At 40.3% G+C, this 16,514-nt stretch overlaps 1 protein-coding gene across 1 annotated transcript in view; it reads right to left on the reverse strand.

The window, feature by feature from the left end:
• LOC145344993 (ectonucleotide pyrophosphatase/phosphodiesterase family member 3-like) overlaps positions 1-16,514 on the reverse strand; it is a 127,340-nt gene that overhangs the window by 39,854 nt on the left and 70,972 nt on the right. The window contains exons 7-11 of the mRNA XM_080192433.1: positions 12,566-12,675; positions 11,703-11,768; positions 6,714-6,786; positions 3,784-3,892; positions 883-1,014 (exon numbers count right to left, since the gene is read on the reverse strand). Of these exons, the coding sequence (XP_080048559.1) occupies positions 883-1,014; positions 3,784-3,892; positions 6,714-6,786; positions 11,703-11,768; positions 12,566-12,675 (490 nt within the window). The remainder of the gene's footprint in view (positions 1-882; positions 1,015-3,783; positions 3,893-6,713; positions 6,787-11,702; positions 11,769-12,565; positions 12,676-16,514) is intronic.

The raw sequence follows: 16,514 nt of genomic DNA on the forward strand, positions 1-16,514 counted from the left end.
TTGCTGACCTATAACTGAACTGCATATCTCCTTGATAACCTACGTAATAATGTTAACCTCAATCTTGAAACCTTCATCTGCTAACTTCCATTCACATACACCCAAGGAAGGAATTCAGATTTCTGTTAACCTGTGACAAATGGTTTCTGATCTTGCTCCTGAATTGCCTAGCTCTAATTTTTAAAAGTAACCCCTTGTTCTCAATTCTCCTACCAAAAGAAATAGCTTGGGATTCTCCCTGTGGCAGCAGAGGGAGCCTGCCATTTTCCAGTGGTGGGATCTTCTGGTCCCACCACTGTCAACAGGGTTTCCCGTTGTTTACCACTGCAAAACACACTGCAGAGAGTTACTGTCACCACGACACGAAAATCCTGCCGGCAGGAACAGTCAGAAAATCCTGCCCAATGTATCCAACCTATCAGCTCCTAATGATAGTACAAGCAGCTGATTCAGATCTCCCTTCAATAGTCTATACTCAAGGGAGTACATGGCATATTTATACAAGCTGTCCTCATTAATTGAATATACAAGGTTTGACCTTCTTAAGTTTAAGAATCTCCATACACAGCCCTAGATAATCATCAATGCTTCAGGATCACTCCAATCATGATGGAGAGGTCAGAAAAGTAATTGGATGCACTTCAGATATTCTCACCATCTGCTCTGTTTCCTTTAGCTGTATTAATTTTTTTTTTGCAGATATAATGCTGCTGCGATAGTGTTTTTGGAAAGATAGATTGTGGGAAGGCAAAAGCACAAAGTTCACACTTATATTTCACTTCCTCTCAAACAGCCTACTTGGTTTCACAAAAGAAAAATATAAACCCTGTTCATTAAATGCTCTGATAACACATGAAATACTTAAACATCTTGATTACCTACATGTGTAATAGTCCTTGGGGACATCTTTAGCTCTTAACCGAGCAGCTGGTCCACAACACATGTAGATGTTCTCAACATTGTCTAAATATTCGGTCATATATTCAGCCTTTTCACAGTTAACTTCTTCCATTCCTGCAAGTTATCAAAAATTAAGGAAAGTCAGCAGATTTTCAGTGAATATAACATTTCTCTAAAAGCTATAAACTACGCTAGCATTCTTCTTGTGCGAGCAATTAAAATAGGCCATGTTTTGAACTGACAAGAAAGGTTTTGTAGATTAGACCATGCTACAAAGTAGTAATGATATGAATGCTTTGAAAAGAGTATAGAGGCAAATAATAAAACATCCCGTGGAAAACTCTACTAAAATATCAGAGAAGTTTCAGCAGTGAAAGGAAAATTTTAAGCATATGAAATACTAGCCAGCATTTTGTCAAATGGATAAATCATAATTATTTAATGTCTTTGTTTGTTCTTAGGATGCGAGTATTGTTGGTAAGTCCAGCATTTGTTGCCCATCCCTAATAGCCTTGTGAAGGTGACGGTCGTCTGAACCTCTCAGTTGCAGTTCAGTAAACACAAATTCTGCTTCTTCAAAAATTACGTTTATTTCTTTGAATCAACTCCACGTACAGTTCTCCCCAATACCCAGTGCCACCTCTTTGTAACCTCTTTATATATCCCAGTGACAACTATTAAATGAGGACGGCATCGTGACACAGTGGTTAGTACTTCTGCCTCACAGCTTCAGAGTCCTGGTCATATTCCTGGCTTGGATCACAGTCTGTGAGGAGTTTGCACGTTCTCTCTATGTCTGCATGGGTTTCCTCCGGGTGCTCCGGTTTCCACCCACAGTCTGAAGATGTGCAGATTAGGTGAATCGGTCATACTAAATTGCCCCTTAATGTCTCAGGATGCGTAGGTTAGAAGGATTAGCAGGGTAAATATGTGGAGTTGTACTGGTGGGCCGAAGTAGGATTGTTCTCAGAGGAGGCTCAATGGGCCAAATGGACTCCTTCTGCATTGTAGGGATTGTATGGAATTTAGTAACATCCAACTTAGAACTTAAACAGATGACTGTTAGTCCATTTCTAACAGCGGTGAGCTGCCTTAATGAATCACTGCAACCCATCTGGTGTAGATACACCTACTGTGCAGTTAGGAAGCTCATAGATGGTGGTGTGCCCATGCATCTGCTGCCTTTGTCCTTCCAGGTAGTAGAGGGTTTGGAAGGTGCTGTCAGCTGAGCTTCACTGAATTACTGCAGTGCATCTTCTATGAGTTCTATGACCTTGTAGATGGTGCACACTGTTGCCACAATGCATCAGTGCCGCAGGGAGTGAATGGTGAAGCTACTGGATGGATAACCAATCAAACGGACTGTTATAAAAATATTGCTTTAAAATAAACCAGGACCAATGGATCAGAAGACATGAATTGGGATTAGTTAAAAATAAAATGAAAAGAAACATTTCCAGAAGAATTCTTAAAGGCAGGACAGTAGAGGCAAAAGAATGGTGCAAGATAGTACAGGGATGAACTTCAATGAGGTTTTTGGCTCCTCACTTTTCTTTTGCTTTTACATATTTTTCTTCAGAATATAGTGGTTCATACCACAGTAGTTAGACAGACAAGAGCAGATTTCCAGTACCTGCACAATGATACTATCCTTTATGCTTCAAATGTGACACTGAATATGGCAGAATATTTGATTGTAAGAGCCATCACCGACAAATCTAATCATATTTTTGCTTGATGTCAGGCTAATTCAAAAGAAAAGAATTTCTTGGCTGCAGGAACGGAGGTAAGCGGTAAACAAAAAGTGGCCACAATATTATCCGGCATGGAGATCCGCTCTGTCTCCTTCCTTCACCATTTGCCCGAAGGCAGTGGAGGAAGTCGGTCTTGGAACTAATTAACTTCTATTAAGAAGCTCATTAAAGTCTTTGTGGGCTATTAAAAAGCCTGTCACCACCAAATATTTGCATTTTCAAAGAAATGGCCAAAATTCGACAGCTGTCTTAAAGGTACAGCAATGATAGTTTTCCCTATAATTGGGACAGAAATTTCTCTCACAATAAAGATATAGCTATGGTAGTTCTCCTACAATATGGACAGAAATATCTCACTAAAATCTGTAGCTTTCTATGTGAAGGTTTAAAGTAAATGTTCATTTAATCTTCTGTACCCAAACTTGAGAACCCATCACCATGCACACTTCAGTAGAAGGTACATTAATGAGAGATACTCAAACTGTTATAATATCCAGGGGTTGTTACAACCTGGCTAAAACTTGTTAAAAAGGCTATCTGGAGAATGGTAATATTTTCTGGTGTGTTCCTTTCATTCAGGAAGAATTGGATCAGGTCTTCAGACCCATTTAAGTGTCCAAGTAGCTTGTCTTTCTAAACTTTAAGTGAGAGCAATCTCACAAGAAGTACACCTGATACAGAATAGTCTCAAAAAGGGGCTAGGATTATAATCCATTTCAAATTATTTTGAAAAGGCACATTGTTAGTCACTAACTTAATGAAATAGTTTGCAGAGAAAAATAACATATAAAGGAAATATAGCGGATATGTTTCATTTGGGGTTTTGAAAGCATGTGTTAAAGTACCACTGACGCATCTTACAGCAAATGGTAAAGGAAATTAATGAGATTGTGGCTACATGGACAAGATATGGTTGGAAAGAGGAAAGTAAAAAGAATAGTAACCAACCAAAGAGATGTAATAAAAAAGCCTTGCAACCACGTCTTTATTTGGACCGCTCAACTTTACGATAAATACTCTTCATGTAGAATCTGAGGAAAACTATTGAAATCTTCTGATGCAAATGCAGTCATTCTGAGAAGCAATGTGAAAGTCTGGAGAAGTTGTGTTTCCAACTTTGGTATCATACCATGGTCAGACAACAGAATCAAGTTGACACATTGCTGCAGGTTTCTTTGCTTGAGTCCAACCATCAGCATTCCTATTATTGTGTCCATTTTCTCTAGTGCTTTTCCGACCTGTATATTAAGAGAAGAAACAGAGTCTGAAATGCATGATACATAGTAAGGCCCAAACAGTTTTCACCATCTCCTTTTATTATTATCATACTTGTGTCATTGCTGCTGCAGTTCTAGGATGATCTTTATTTTAGCTTAGCAGACAAAGATCACTTAGCAGCATAATAAGAAGAAATCATGAATGAGTTAATGTTGCCAAGATACTTGCATATGTTATATTTTTATTGAGATATGTAGCCTTGCCTAGTATTGCAGAATTTAGAAAATGGCTTATAACAGACATCTTAGGGTTAGATTGTTGCAGGGGGAGGCAGAAATGGGAGATGGGTTCATTTCTGGACCAAAATATCAAAAAGTCACTCCTAACAGGAACCTGGAAATTTAAATCACAGAAGCTAGAATCATTTAAATGCAGATGACTCATTTTGAAGGTAAGAAAACACACTACCTTCACATATTAAAGCACTTTGATCATGGACAACAATACATGAACTCTGTCCATGATAGCAGGCTGGACAAATCAGTAGCATGGGGTGGAGTTGCTGGGGGAAGTTTCCATTGTTTTCTTATTTCCCATTATTAATTCCCCATTCTCACTCTCCAGAGATGTCTTTAATTTTTCTTACTTTTTAAAATACTTGTAGAAACTGTTGTTATCTGTTTTTCAATTTCTAGCTGGCTTTCTCCCAGATTCTACATTTCTTCTCTCATTAGACTTGAGTTATTATTTGCTGATTTTTAAATTCTGTCTGATCTTTTAACCAATTACTAATCTTAACAGAATCTCTGCTTGATCTTTCGGTATGATACGATCATTTACATCTTTCATTCACCATAGATGATGCACTAGTCTCATAGAGTTTTTCTTTCAGGATATTCAGCAAAGATACATTCCATCAAGAAGTATTTCCTTGAACGTCTGCTACTGCACCTCTACTGTCAACCCTTTACCCTAATTTGCCAGTTCGCTTTAGCTAGCTCAGTCTTCATATCCCTGTAATTGCCACTATTTACATTTAAAACACTAGTCTTAGATTCATTCTTCTCACCCTCAAACTGAATGCAAAATTCAATCAAATTATGATCACTACTACTTAGAGGCACCTTCACTAATTAATTATTTGTCTTATTGTGCATTACTAAGTCTAGCTTCTAGCTGATCTAAAAAATTATCCTGACAACACACTATTAACTCATCTCCAACCCTACCTTTGCCAATCTGATCCACCCAATCTATACATAGATTAAAATCACCCATGATTATTGCAGTACCTTTCTTACAAGCCCACATTATATATTCCCATATACGCCATCCTACAGTGTAGTTACTGTTAAGGGACCTATAAACTTCTTACTTTCTGCATACGGGTTTTTTTGTACATACATATTAACTCTTAAACTGGCCTTGCAGGTGGAGGATGTGGTCAAGAAGGTGTATGGTGTTCTGGCCTTCATTAATCGAGGGGTTGAGTTTAGGAGTCGGGAGGTAATGCTGCAACTTTACAAGACCCTTGTCAGACCCCACTTGGAGTACTGTGCGCAGTTCTGGTCGCCTCATTACAGGAAGGAAGTGGAAGCTATTGAGAGGGTCAGAGGAGATTTACAAGGATGTTGCCTGGATTGGGAGACATGCCTTATGAAGATAGGTTGAGGGAGCTAGGTCTCTTCTCTCTGGAGAGACAAAGGTTGAGAGGCGACCTGATAGAGGTTTATAAAATGTTGAGAGGAATAGATAGGGTGGATTTTCAGAAGCTATTTCCCAGGGCTGAAATGGTCGCTACAAGAGGACTCAGGTTTAAGGTGCTGGGGAGCAAGTACAGAGGAGATGTTAGGGGTAAGTTTTTCACTCAGAGGGTGGTGGGTGAGTGGAATCGGCTGCTGTCGGTGATGGTAGAGGCGAACTCGCTAGGGTCTTTTAAAAGACTTCTGGATGAGTACATGGGATTTAATGGGATTGAGAGTTACAGATAGTTCTATGGCCTGGTAGGTATGGTTACGATCGGCGCAACTTGTGGGCCAAAGGACCCGTTTGCGTGTGGTGTTCTATGTTCTATGTGTGCAAGCATGTTTATCTGTGTGTATTTATGTGTGTATGTGCATTTATATGTGTGTGTATGTGTATATACCTGTGTACATGCATGAGCATGTGCACATATGTGTTTTGAAGCTGCACATTAGCAAGTTCAATCCTGCTATTACCTCATATTTACACAAATGCACTTTCTATACAGGGATCAATGGGTAGCAGTAATTGCTAACCTGGACTGGCTTTCACTTCCTTTTCTTAGCCCAAGGACACCGTAGCATTCACTGCTGAAGTCAGGTCAATCAGCTTACATGAAGGAACTGTGCATGATTTTCCCATAACAAGTACATCGACAGTGTTAATACCCACAATCCCATTTTGATACACCAGAATTATTTGGACACATTATATTTTATAACATTATTAAATTAACCTACAATCTCTAAACAGCAACGTGATGGTAAGAATTGCTGCCTCACAGTGCCAAATGATCTGGGTTCAATTCCAAAAGTGGGTGACTGTGAATTTGCACAGTCTCCCCATGTCTGCATGGGTTTCCTCCCACAGTCCAAAGTTAAGAGGACTGACCATGCTAAAGTGGCACTTAAGTGTCCAAAGATTTGTAGGTTAAGTGGATTAGCCATGGTAAATGAGCAGGGTTACGGGAATAGGGTGGGGAGGTGGACCGATGCAAGATGCTCTTTTGGAGAGTCAGGGCAGACTTGATGGGCCAAATGGCCTCCTTCTCCACTAAGAAGTCTATGATTCTATAGAAAAGAACCAAAATGAACTTACTTCATTGCTATTAGGCCCATGGATATGCCCTGAATAATCTGGTTCCTCCAAATACAGGCTGTAGAAATCAGGTCTGAAACAACAGCAATAAATCTATTTTGAAGAACACATATGCACTAATTTTTTACACAGGCAATACTATGTTGACACTGGAAAACATATAAAATTGCAAGTACTGGTTAATGGAGTGTTACACTTGTTTCCAGATCTCTCCATTGCTGACTATTCACAAAGTGAAAATCCACAGCCACTGAATATAAACATATAATTAGGGCACCATCTGTGCTTTCAACAGTTCACCTCACAATTAAAAGAATTTTTAAAAAGGTTAAAAGATTGTAGATAAAGCTAACCATTCTGATGGATAAAGCTTCAGAATGAATGCAACAATTTGAGAGTTTCATCTTTAATCTAGGGGTGTGGATACTAAATATCTGTAAATGCAGGAGTGTAGATTGCAAAGGACAAATCTGATTCTGATTTTCATTTATATTGGGGCAACCGTTAATTTACAATGCCCAGAAGAGCACTAGAATATAAATGTTAGTTCTTAACTTAATTATGGCTTTAAATTAAGGGGGGGTAGTTATAGGACGGATGTCAGGGGTAGGTTCTTTACCCAGAGGGTGGTGAGGGATTGGAATGCCCTGCCTGCTGCAGTTGTAAATGCGCCTAGTTTGGGGGCGTTTAAGAGATCCGTGGATAGGTTTATGGACGAAAAGGGATTGGTTTAGGTTAGTGGGTCATTGTTTTTTAACTGGTCGGCGCAACATCGTGGGCCGAAGGGCCTGTTCTGCGCTGTAGTGTTCTATGTTCTATGTTCTAATTTTCAGTTATGTTGACAATTGAGTAACACAGTCAGCCACTTTGTATTTTACTGGGCCTTCAGGATTCCAACATAATGATGTAAAATTGGCAGTGCAACTGAAGCCTAAACCGTTACAGGTTGGAAATCACTTGGTGGCAAGGTGCCACCTCATAGTTGATGGCCAGATGTGGCATATTGGGTAGGTTCCTCTTTGCAAAGTGATCTTTCAAACATGTATTGGACTTACCTCCGGGAATGACAGAAATATAGATCCAAGACATTACAATGTAAATTTTGCAGCATGTTTCTCACTGCTGAGATGCTCACACAGTCATCTCCATGATCTGTTTTCTGTTTTTCAGTATTGCAAATTTGTATTCTCAGTAAAGATGTAGTTAGCAATTCTTGCCTTTTGGATCTTGCTATGCACTGCGAGTTGATGTGCCTACATAACACTAGTCACAACTGCAAAACAATTCACTAAGAAAGCATTCTAAATCATATATTGTGCCATGTAAAAGGTGGTTTGCTAAATTTATTGATGATACAAAGTGTGTGAATTGATATCATTAGAAAATATTAGCGACACTTAAGTAGGAAATTGGATAAATAACTAAAGATTAAAATACTTCCATTGTCTCTTTTTTCATTATTCAACAAAATGGCCGTTAATAGAGGTGGGGGAGGAGGTACATGAATACTTTCCCCCCCCTCTTCAGCTACCTATTTAAACAAAAAGATATTTTTCACTGCATCATTTTGTTTTAAGGTGGTGAGCCATTTCCAACTGAATCCCCAAATCTCACTTTAAATATTAAGCTGTAAACTACTAAGTAGTACTCTCAAGGAAAGAATGTGGAAGTTTATTTCCATTCAAACAGATGTCACGGGGAATGAGGTTAAATTTACAGTGCAAAGCAGCTGAATGAACACACACACAGCTATGCACAGTTATTAAACCAGCCTCCATTCATCAATGAGCTCAGATCTTCTACTTAAAGTATTCTCTACACAGTATTTGAAAAGGAGGTGGTGCTCCTTAATTATAATTTGAAGCCTTCTTTACGTTCAATGTGTAAATGCATTGGCCTGAATTTTACACTGCACCACCCCCATCCACCCTATTCCCTACCCACCCACCGCCCACCACACCTCCCCCCCTCGTCTCAAAACCCACCAGGGACAGGAGTGTGAAATGGCACAGACAGGATTCCCTCCTGGATCCCCCCTGCTCCAATCAAGACATGATTTTATGATGACAGGTACCAAATGGCCCGTGTGCAGAACAAAAATGTAATATCCTCAATCCCAGGTGGGCATTTCTCAAGGAAGCCCCCTTCTAACTAGAGGTGCCCTTTTCTCAAGGACCAGATATCTCCTGTTCTGCCTCCCATCTCCTGATAACCTAACAGCTCCTCCGGTGACCACACCCAGGAGTCCCATCCCACTTACCTCACCTCTATATCCTGAGAATTAATCGCTGTGCAGTGCCTCTTCTGGGCAACTGCAGCGCTGTGCCTGGATGCATCCAAGCAGCCATCACCATCTGCTGGGCAGCTTGCAAGCGTGGCGTGGGCCTGGAGTGGTCTTTAAACAAGGCTCATTGCAGGAGCCGAGAAAGATCAAAAAACATGGGACTGTGACCTGGGAATGCGGTGCTGAAGACAGCAGGGGAAGAGGGAACCAGAAGTTGGCAGACCCAAAGCAGGAGTGTAATGGGCCCAGAGTGGAGTGTGGCAGTTCAAAGCATTCAAATCCTGGTTCAGCTGAACAGCCTCAGGAATGGGTCAGGCCCTGAGTGGCTGATGTTGGAAATTCAGGGAGGAATTAGGGCCACAGCATTGGCTTTGCGGAAATGAGAATCCCTGATACATTGGGGCCATCCAATGGTCCACCAGTTGGTTACCTTTACTGACAAGAGAATGTCATCCAGACGCCTGAATTTTCCTTTGTTCTCTTACTGCGCCCATAAGGAGCATTATGTAAATCTGCTCACCAATTTGCTTTGTTAGACAGCTGGAAAGTTAAGTGCCATTTAAAATTAGATGAAAAGAAATCTATAAAATTTGCCTTGTGGAATGTTTTGAGTTGAGTCCCAGAATTACATGTCCAATATTAAAAGTAATAACCTTAAATACCAGTCCCATTGAGATCAGCAAGCAATGTGCAGAGAGAAGCTAACACTTCACTGAACCGTCTGGCTCTATTCCACATTGGCAATACTTTTCCAATGGGACACTGCACAGAAGCTCATAGATAAATGCTTTCGTTAGATATCTAACATTATAATTGTATTTTAGTGTCTAAAAATATTTCACACACAGTTGAAAGCCAATTAATCCCTGTAACATGAACTACGTTTACACAGTGTATTTTCTGATTCGCTGTTTTATGGTATGAACTGGATCACATAGCATTTTTCAAAATGTTTGACCCATTTTATATTGACTCAATATTGATTTGTTCTGCCAAAGTCTACCTGACTATTATCCTACTCTTTGACTACTGTCTGAATAATGTCTGACATAAATTCAGCATGAATGGAAATTTCCTTCAGTTCAATACTAACACAGTGAATCCACCCTCTTGGGTTCATGCCAGCGTCTGTATTTAATTGCTACAACTTCAACAACATCCCTTCCTGCCCACTCAGATGGAACCAGGTGATTCAGAGCTTTGGTATGCTCTGATCGACCCAAATTTTGTCCACCTGGTCAGTACTGAAAACAACATCTTTCCACAGACCCACAAAACTCACTTGTTTCCCTCAGCCATTTCCCTCCTCTGCTCAAACACTAACTAACCCATGTTTTCATAATCTCCAGGATTGATTTCCTTAAATGGTCTCCTCAAAGCTTTCTTCTTTTCCATCCTTCAAGCTTCAGAACTGGTAACTCTCTCACATATGAACATAAGAAATAGGAGCAGGAGTAGGCCATCTAGCCCTTCGAGCCTGCCCCGCCATTCAATCAGATCATGGCTGATCTGAAGTGGCTCAGTTCCACTTTCCCACTTTCTCCCCATGACCCTTAATTCCCCTGTCTATCAGATTCCCATTGCAAACACACGGGTCAACATATTGTACAGTATGCCCCTTTGCTTTTTAAAATTTAAAAAAAGGCAACATATATGATGCCTTTGCTGTGTTTCTAGAGATGTGGGTGTTTTTTAAGTGATCAAATGTGATGTTGATGAGCAATCAATTCAGCTGAAAGAAGTGTGTTGACTGTGGAGTTGTTTGTCTCATTGAAGTGTGGTAAAAAGTCTGACAACACCAGGTTTTAGTCCAACCGATTTATTTGATAATAGACTCACAAGCTTTCGAGGTTTCCCTCTTCGTCAGGTGAATGGAGTGTTCTGGCCTCAGACAGAGCATATAAAGCACAGACAGTTTAGAGATTACTGATTAGAATGCGAATCCTTACACCTAACCTGCTGTTCAAGACCTGAAGTGACTGACAATGTGAGTGGAAGGAGCACTGATCACAGGTTAGAGATGTGTATTGTCTCCAAAACCTGGTGTTGACAGACATTTTACTGTGTTTACGCCAGTCCAACGCCAGCATACCCACATCATTGAAGTGTGCCATGAGAACAATTGGGCTGGATAGCGGTTAGCCAATCTGATTGGCCAGCACTTCTCCAAGGCCAATGGACTTAGTTCCAAGTGAGGACAAAAGTCCCACCTGTGGCCACAACGTTTATGAGATGCATTGCTTGCTAACTCATCTCCCCCACCCCCTCCTCACCCAAAAAATCCACACCTGTGTCTCATGTGGTACTGAAAGATATGAAACTGGGCAGGTTCCAATTTTACACGCTTGCTCTGTGCTGAGCAAGCTCAACTCAACGTCAGATACAAGTGGAGGTGCTCTTGCCTTCAGTGTCAACAGGTCCCTGCATGTAAGCCTGATCCAGGTGTGGGAACAAGACTGGGCACAGCTATGTCTTTTTCCAGAAAATCTGTCAACATTCTCTCTGCAAATTCACTGACAGATGATCATTCAGATGTTTTCTGTGAGGTTTTGGGAATCTTCTCCTAAAGTTACTGCAGATAATCCAGTAAGGCCTAGAGGAATTTATCCCCATAAACCTTTGGTGGGTTTTAATAGACTAAACAGCAATGAAAATGGTGTAGCTAGTACATTCTGCTAATGTAATTTATAAATATGAATAATTACCTTTCTTCCTTTGGCAAATCAAGCCACTGAAGAATAGTGAGAACTCTTTCTTCATATCCAATGGATCTTAAGAGAAAAAAAAACATGAGTTTGAAATTTGCAATTATTTACAGGTATCAGTTTTAGTACTAAACCAAATAAGACAATGTTCAGTTTTACAGTACAGCCACATATCCATGAGCTATTTTTTAATTCACAAGATTCCCAGATGGAGGAGAGGTCATTTTCATTTTCACCACCTGAGCAATAAGTTAATTGAATTTAGAACTCCCAATTTTTCGTTTCCATGATGATCTGTCTTTCATTGACCATTACAAACCTGCTGACTCACGTCCTTTAAAGTCAGCGCTCTTTTCGCTTGGTTCTCCATCGCTCTTGAGTGAGAAAGAACCTTGTAAGCTTGATGGCCATTTTGTCCCAGTTACACTACAACCTTTTGGGTATGAACATTGATTTCCTACCTTGAAACTTTAGCTATTACCTTCAATTCCAAACCTATTGTTTGCTTTGTACTAGACTAGAGACGATCTGTGGTTCTTCCAGAGGCCTGGGGCATCTGACCGGATAAGGTGTTTCTTCTGATCGCAAAACATTTGGGGCTGGGTTGCCACCAAGCATCTCCAGTGGCTAAAATGTTCTTCATTGATGCCATTAGACCATTTGACGATATTGTCCAGTACGAGTGACACAGCAAATAGGCACACAAGGGTGCTCTCTCTGGATATTTGGACTTGTGCGCTCTCCCACCTTGCCACGCTTGAAATACTTCCCGGAGGTAATACAAATGATTCTACTAACTTATCAAAATACCATTCAATTTATTTTCAAAAACAAGGAAATATGCTAGATGTTGTTCTCTGTACCTGTTATATGTTTTATAAAAGTTTGGATATGTTCCATTTATCTTGACTTCAGATCCGGGCCAGAAAAAGGAACCAGCCTTCAGACCCTGATACATCGCAGTCAGCCACAACTATTAGAAGAACAAATAAAGTGATTAGCTAATCAAACCTTCGAAAACTCTTTGATGGAATTCACCAAACAATTCCTGCATATGTTGGAAAGAAAATCTGTTATTTGCCAATACTTGTGATACTATAACCAGATGATGATGTCAACAGGACATTTGGTGGTACATCAGGTCAATGGTGCTAACAGAAGGGATCACAAAATGTATAGGTAGCTAGCAAGAAAATCCCAATGCCAACCCACACCATTTTAACAAAACTCACACCATCAAAAGCCAATGTTTGAATGGTTCCCATGATTATACAACGAGCGCAGGCAAGCAAGTTCACTACTACCTCAGGCAATAAAATGCATTCCATTTAGCCTCAGCATGATTGATTGTGGATAGAGAATATTACATCTGCTGCTCTGTTGGGGCGGTGCAAATGAAGTTAGTCGAAGAACAATTGCTTACGTTGTGTCCACACCATGAGTCTTTTCACAGTGCAGTACACAACAGAAAGATGGCAACAAGGATGGGATATAATTCTGAGATATTACAATCAGAATAACATTATGATTTATCTTTTGGAACTCCTAAATATGACTTTGAGGAAGTTTGGACGATAGCTCCATGTGTGCATTGTGTTCAGGAATAGCTCAGTCAATCAGCAGAGTACATCGTGGAAAATAAATGGCACATCTTGGGGCAATGGGGAAATTCTACCCTAGCAGGGGGAGTTGTAACATACTAATATACTACAGCAAATGGTTGGGGTGGGGTGGAAGTCAGACAAGATTCCCACTTGGTCTTTCTATTCGACTGGAACTTACATCTGTGTAGATGAGGTGAGGAAAGGCTGAGTTTATCCATGATGCTACTAATCCTAGCAAATAAACAATAGCCACAGGAAAAAAGCACAGCACCATGAAGCCATAGTCTTAACGCATAATTAAGCACTGAATGTATTAATATGGAAAATAAGAAAAGCAATCAATTATAAGAGCTACTGTTATTTACAGTCTCAATTTTCTCACCACGCATAAGCCTCCCACACAGGCCTGTTCTTATTTCATTGACAATTAAAAGTCCCTCAGGGAACAAGTGGTGAATGGTGCTTTCTCAGACAGGAAGGAAGCATGCTGTGGTGTTCTCAAGGTATCAGTATGAGAACCACTACCCTTAATATTTATTTTATATATATATATATCAATGACTGGGACTTGAATATACAGAGCATGATTTCAAAAGTTTGCGGATAATACAAAACTGCGAAGTGTAACAGATAATGAGGAGGATGGTGGAATAATTCAGGAGGATAGACACCGATTGGTGACATTGGCAGGCACATGGAAGATGAAATTGAACACAGAGAAAAACGTGAGCCGATGGTCGATTTTCACAGGAAGACTGAGGGGACCGAAATATGAACTAAAAAGTTACAGTCTCCAGGATGTGTTTTCACATAAATCCTTCAAAGTGGCAGCCTGCTAAGGAGGAAATAGTACCCTTGGCTTTATTACTAGAAGAACAGAATAGAAAAGGAAGTTACAGCAAAAGTTCATAAATACCGGTTAAGCCTCAGCTAGAGTATTGTGTTCAATTCTGGGCATCATACCTTAGAAGGAATGTCAAAGTCTCAAAGAGGAGGGAGAAGAGATTGTACGTGGGGTGAGGGACTTTAGTTACATGGAGGGATGAGAGAAACTGAAGTTGTTCTGCTTAGAACTGGAAAGGTTAACAGGAGATTCGATAGTGATGTTCAGAATCATAGACAATCTTGACAAAATAAACTGGGAGAAATGGCTTTCAGTTGCAGAAACTTTGACAAAATGAGCAAGTATTTATTTTCCATACATGATATGCTATGATCTGCAATGCAGTGCCTGGTAAGGTGTTAGAAGCAAATGTAATGGTAACATTAATAAGAGAATGAAATACATTTTTGAAAGAAAAATATTTTTGGGGTAAAGGGAAGACAGGGATTAATTGGATAGTTGGAACATGTTGTTACCTTCTGTATTGTGTTATTTTATGATTCCATGAACAGTTTCAAAGCTATTAAAAGTTGCATTGATCCAGCATCTTTAACTTAGTAAAAATATCCCAAGCTCTCATGGGAATAGCAATGAAAATGACAAACTTTATTATCAAAATCCAAAAGAAGTGATGGGGTTCAGAGGCATCTGTGCACAACAAACTTGAAGAACTAAATTGGAAAACAGTAAATGATTAAAATATAATAACTATGCTGGAAACATATTAAAGTTGGATTTTCTCTTTATTTATTTCACAACATGTTGTGCACTTCCAATACACCCTAGTTCTATTTTAATTAGAAAAACACATTATCCTGCAAATAGAAGGCAATTTTGTTTTTAGTAATTTCATGGATTGAGATGATTAATTATTCATTGAAGGTGGGGTGTCGGGGGGGTGGCGAAGGCAGCAGTAGGTGGTACCCAGCAGCAGGTTTCATTGCCCATGTTTAACCTGATGGCATGAGACGTTATGGAGTCTGGAGTGCCAGGGCAGCTCCTCTCAAGTGTATACCACTGTGTTCCCACCTCTGAGATGGTGATGGTGGTGGCTGGCACATTCTAAGGTATGATTCCATGAAACATAGAAATGTAGAAGATAGGAGCAGGAGGAGGCCATCTGGCCCTTCAAGCCTCCTCAGCCATTCATTATGATCACAGCTGATCATCCAAATCAATAGTCTAATCCTGCTTTTTTCCCATAATCTTTGATCCCATTTGTCCCCAGTGCTATATCCAGCCACCTCTTGAATACATTCAATGTTTTGGCATCAACTACTTCCTGTGAATTCCACAAGCTCACCATTCTTCGGGGTGAAGAAATGTCTCCTCACCTTCATCCTAAATGGTCTACTCTGAATCTTCAGACAGTGACCCCTGGTTCTGGACTCCCCCACCATCTGGAATATCTTCCCTGCATCTACCCTATGTAGTCCTGTAGAATTTTATAAGTCTCTATGAGGTCGCTCCCATTTTTCAGAAGTCCACAAAAACAATCCTAACCTAGTCAATGTCTCCTCATATATCAGTCCCGCCATCCCTGGAATCAGCCAGGTAAACCTTTGCTGCACTCGCTCAAGAACAAGAACATCCTTCCTAATAAAAGGGGACCAAAGCTGCACACAATACTCTAGGTGTGGCCTCACCAAGGCTCTGTATAGTTGCAACAACACATCCCTGCTCCTGTACTCAAAACCTCTTGCAATGAAGGCCAACATGCCATTTGCCTACTTTACCGCCTGCTGCACCTACATTCCTACAGTGACTGGTGCACAAGGACACCCACGCCCCACTGCACACTTCCCTCTCCCAATTTACAGCCATTCAGGTAGTGCTCTGCCTTTTTGTTTTTGCTTCCAAAGTGAATAACCTCACACATCCAAATTATACTGCGTCTACCATTGATTTGCCCACTCACCCAACATGTCCAGATCATTCTGGAGGATCTCTGTATCCTCATCACAGTTCACCCTCCCACCCAACTTGGTATCATTTGCAAACTTTGAGATGTTACATTTTGTTCCCTCATCCAAATCATTAATATATATTGTGAATAGCTGGGGTGCCAACACCGATCCCTGTGGCACCCCACTAGTTACTGTGTGCCAATTTGAAAAGCAACCATTAATTCCTACTCTTCATTTCCTCTCTGTCACACAATTTTCTATCCATCTCAATACATTTCCTCCAAACCCATGTGCGTTAATCTTGCACAATAATCTCTTGCACGAGACTTTGTCAAACACTTTCTGGAAGTCCAAATATACCACATTAACTGGTTCCCCTATGTCAATTCTACTAACTACATCTTACAAGAATTTCAAC

This window comes from Carcharhinus amblyrhynchos, chromosome 7 (genome assembly GCF_965287045.1).
Source record: "Carcharhinus amblyrhynchos chromosome 7, sCarAmb.v2.hapA, whole genome shotgun sequence".
NCBI lineage: Eukaryota > Metazoa > Chordata > Chondrichthyes > Carcharhiniformes > Carcharhinidae > Carcharhinus > Carcharhinus amblyrhynchos.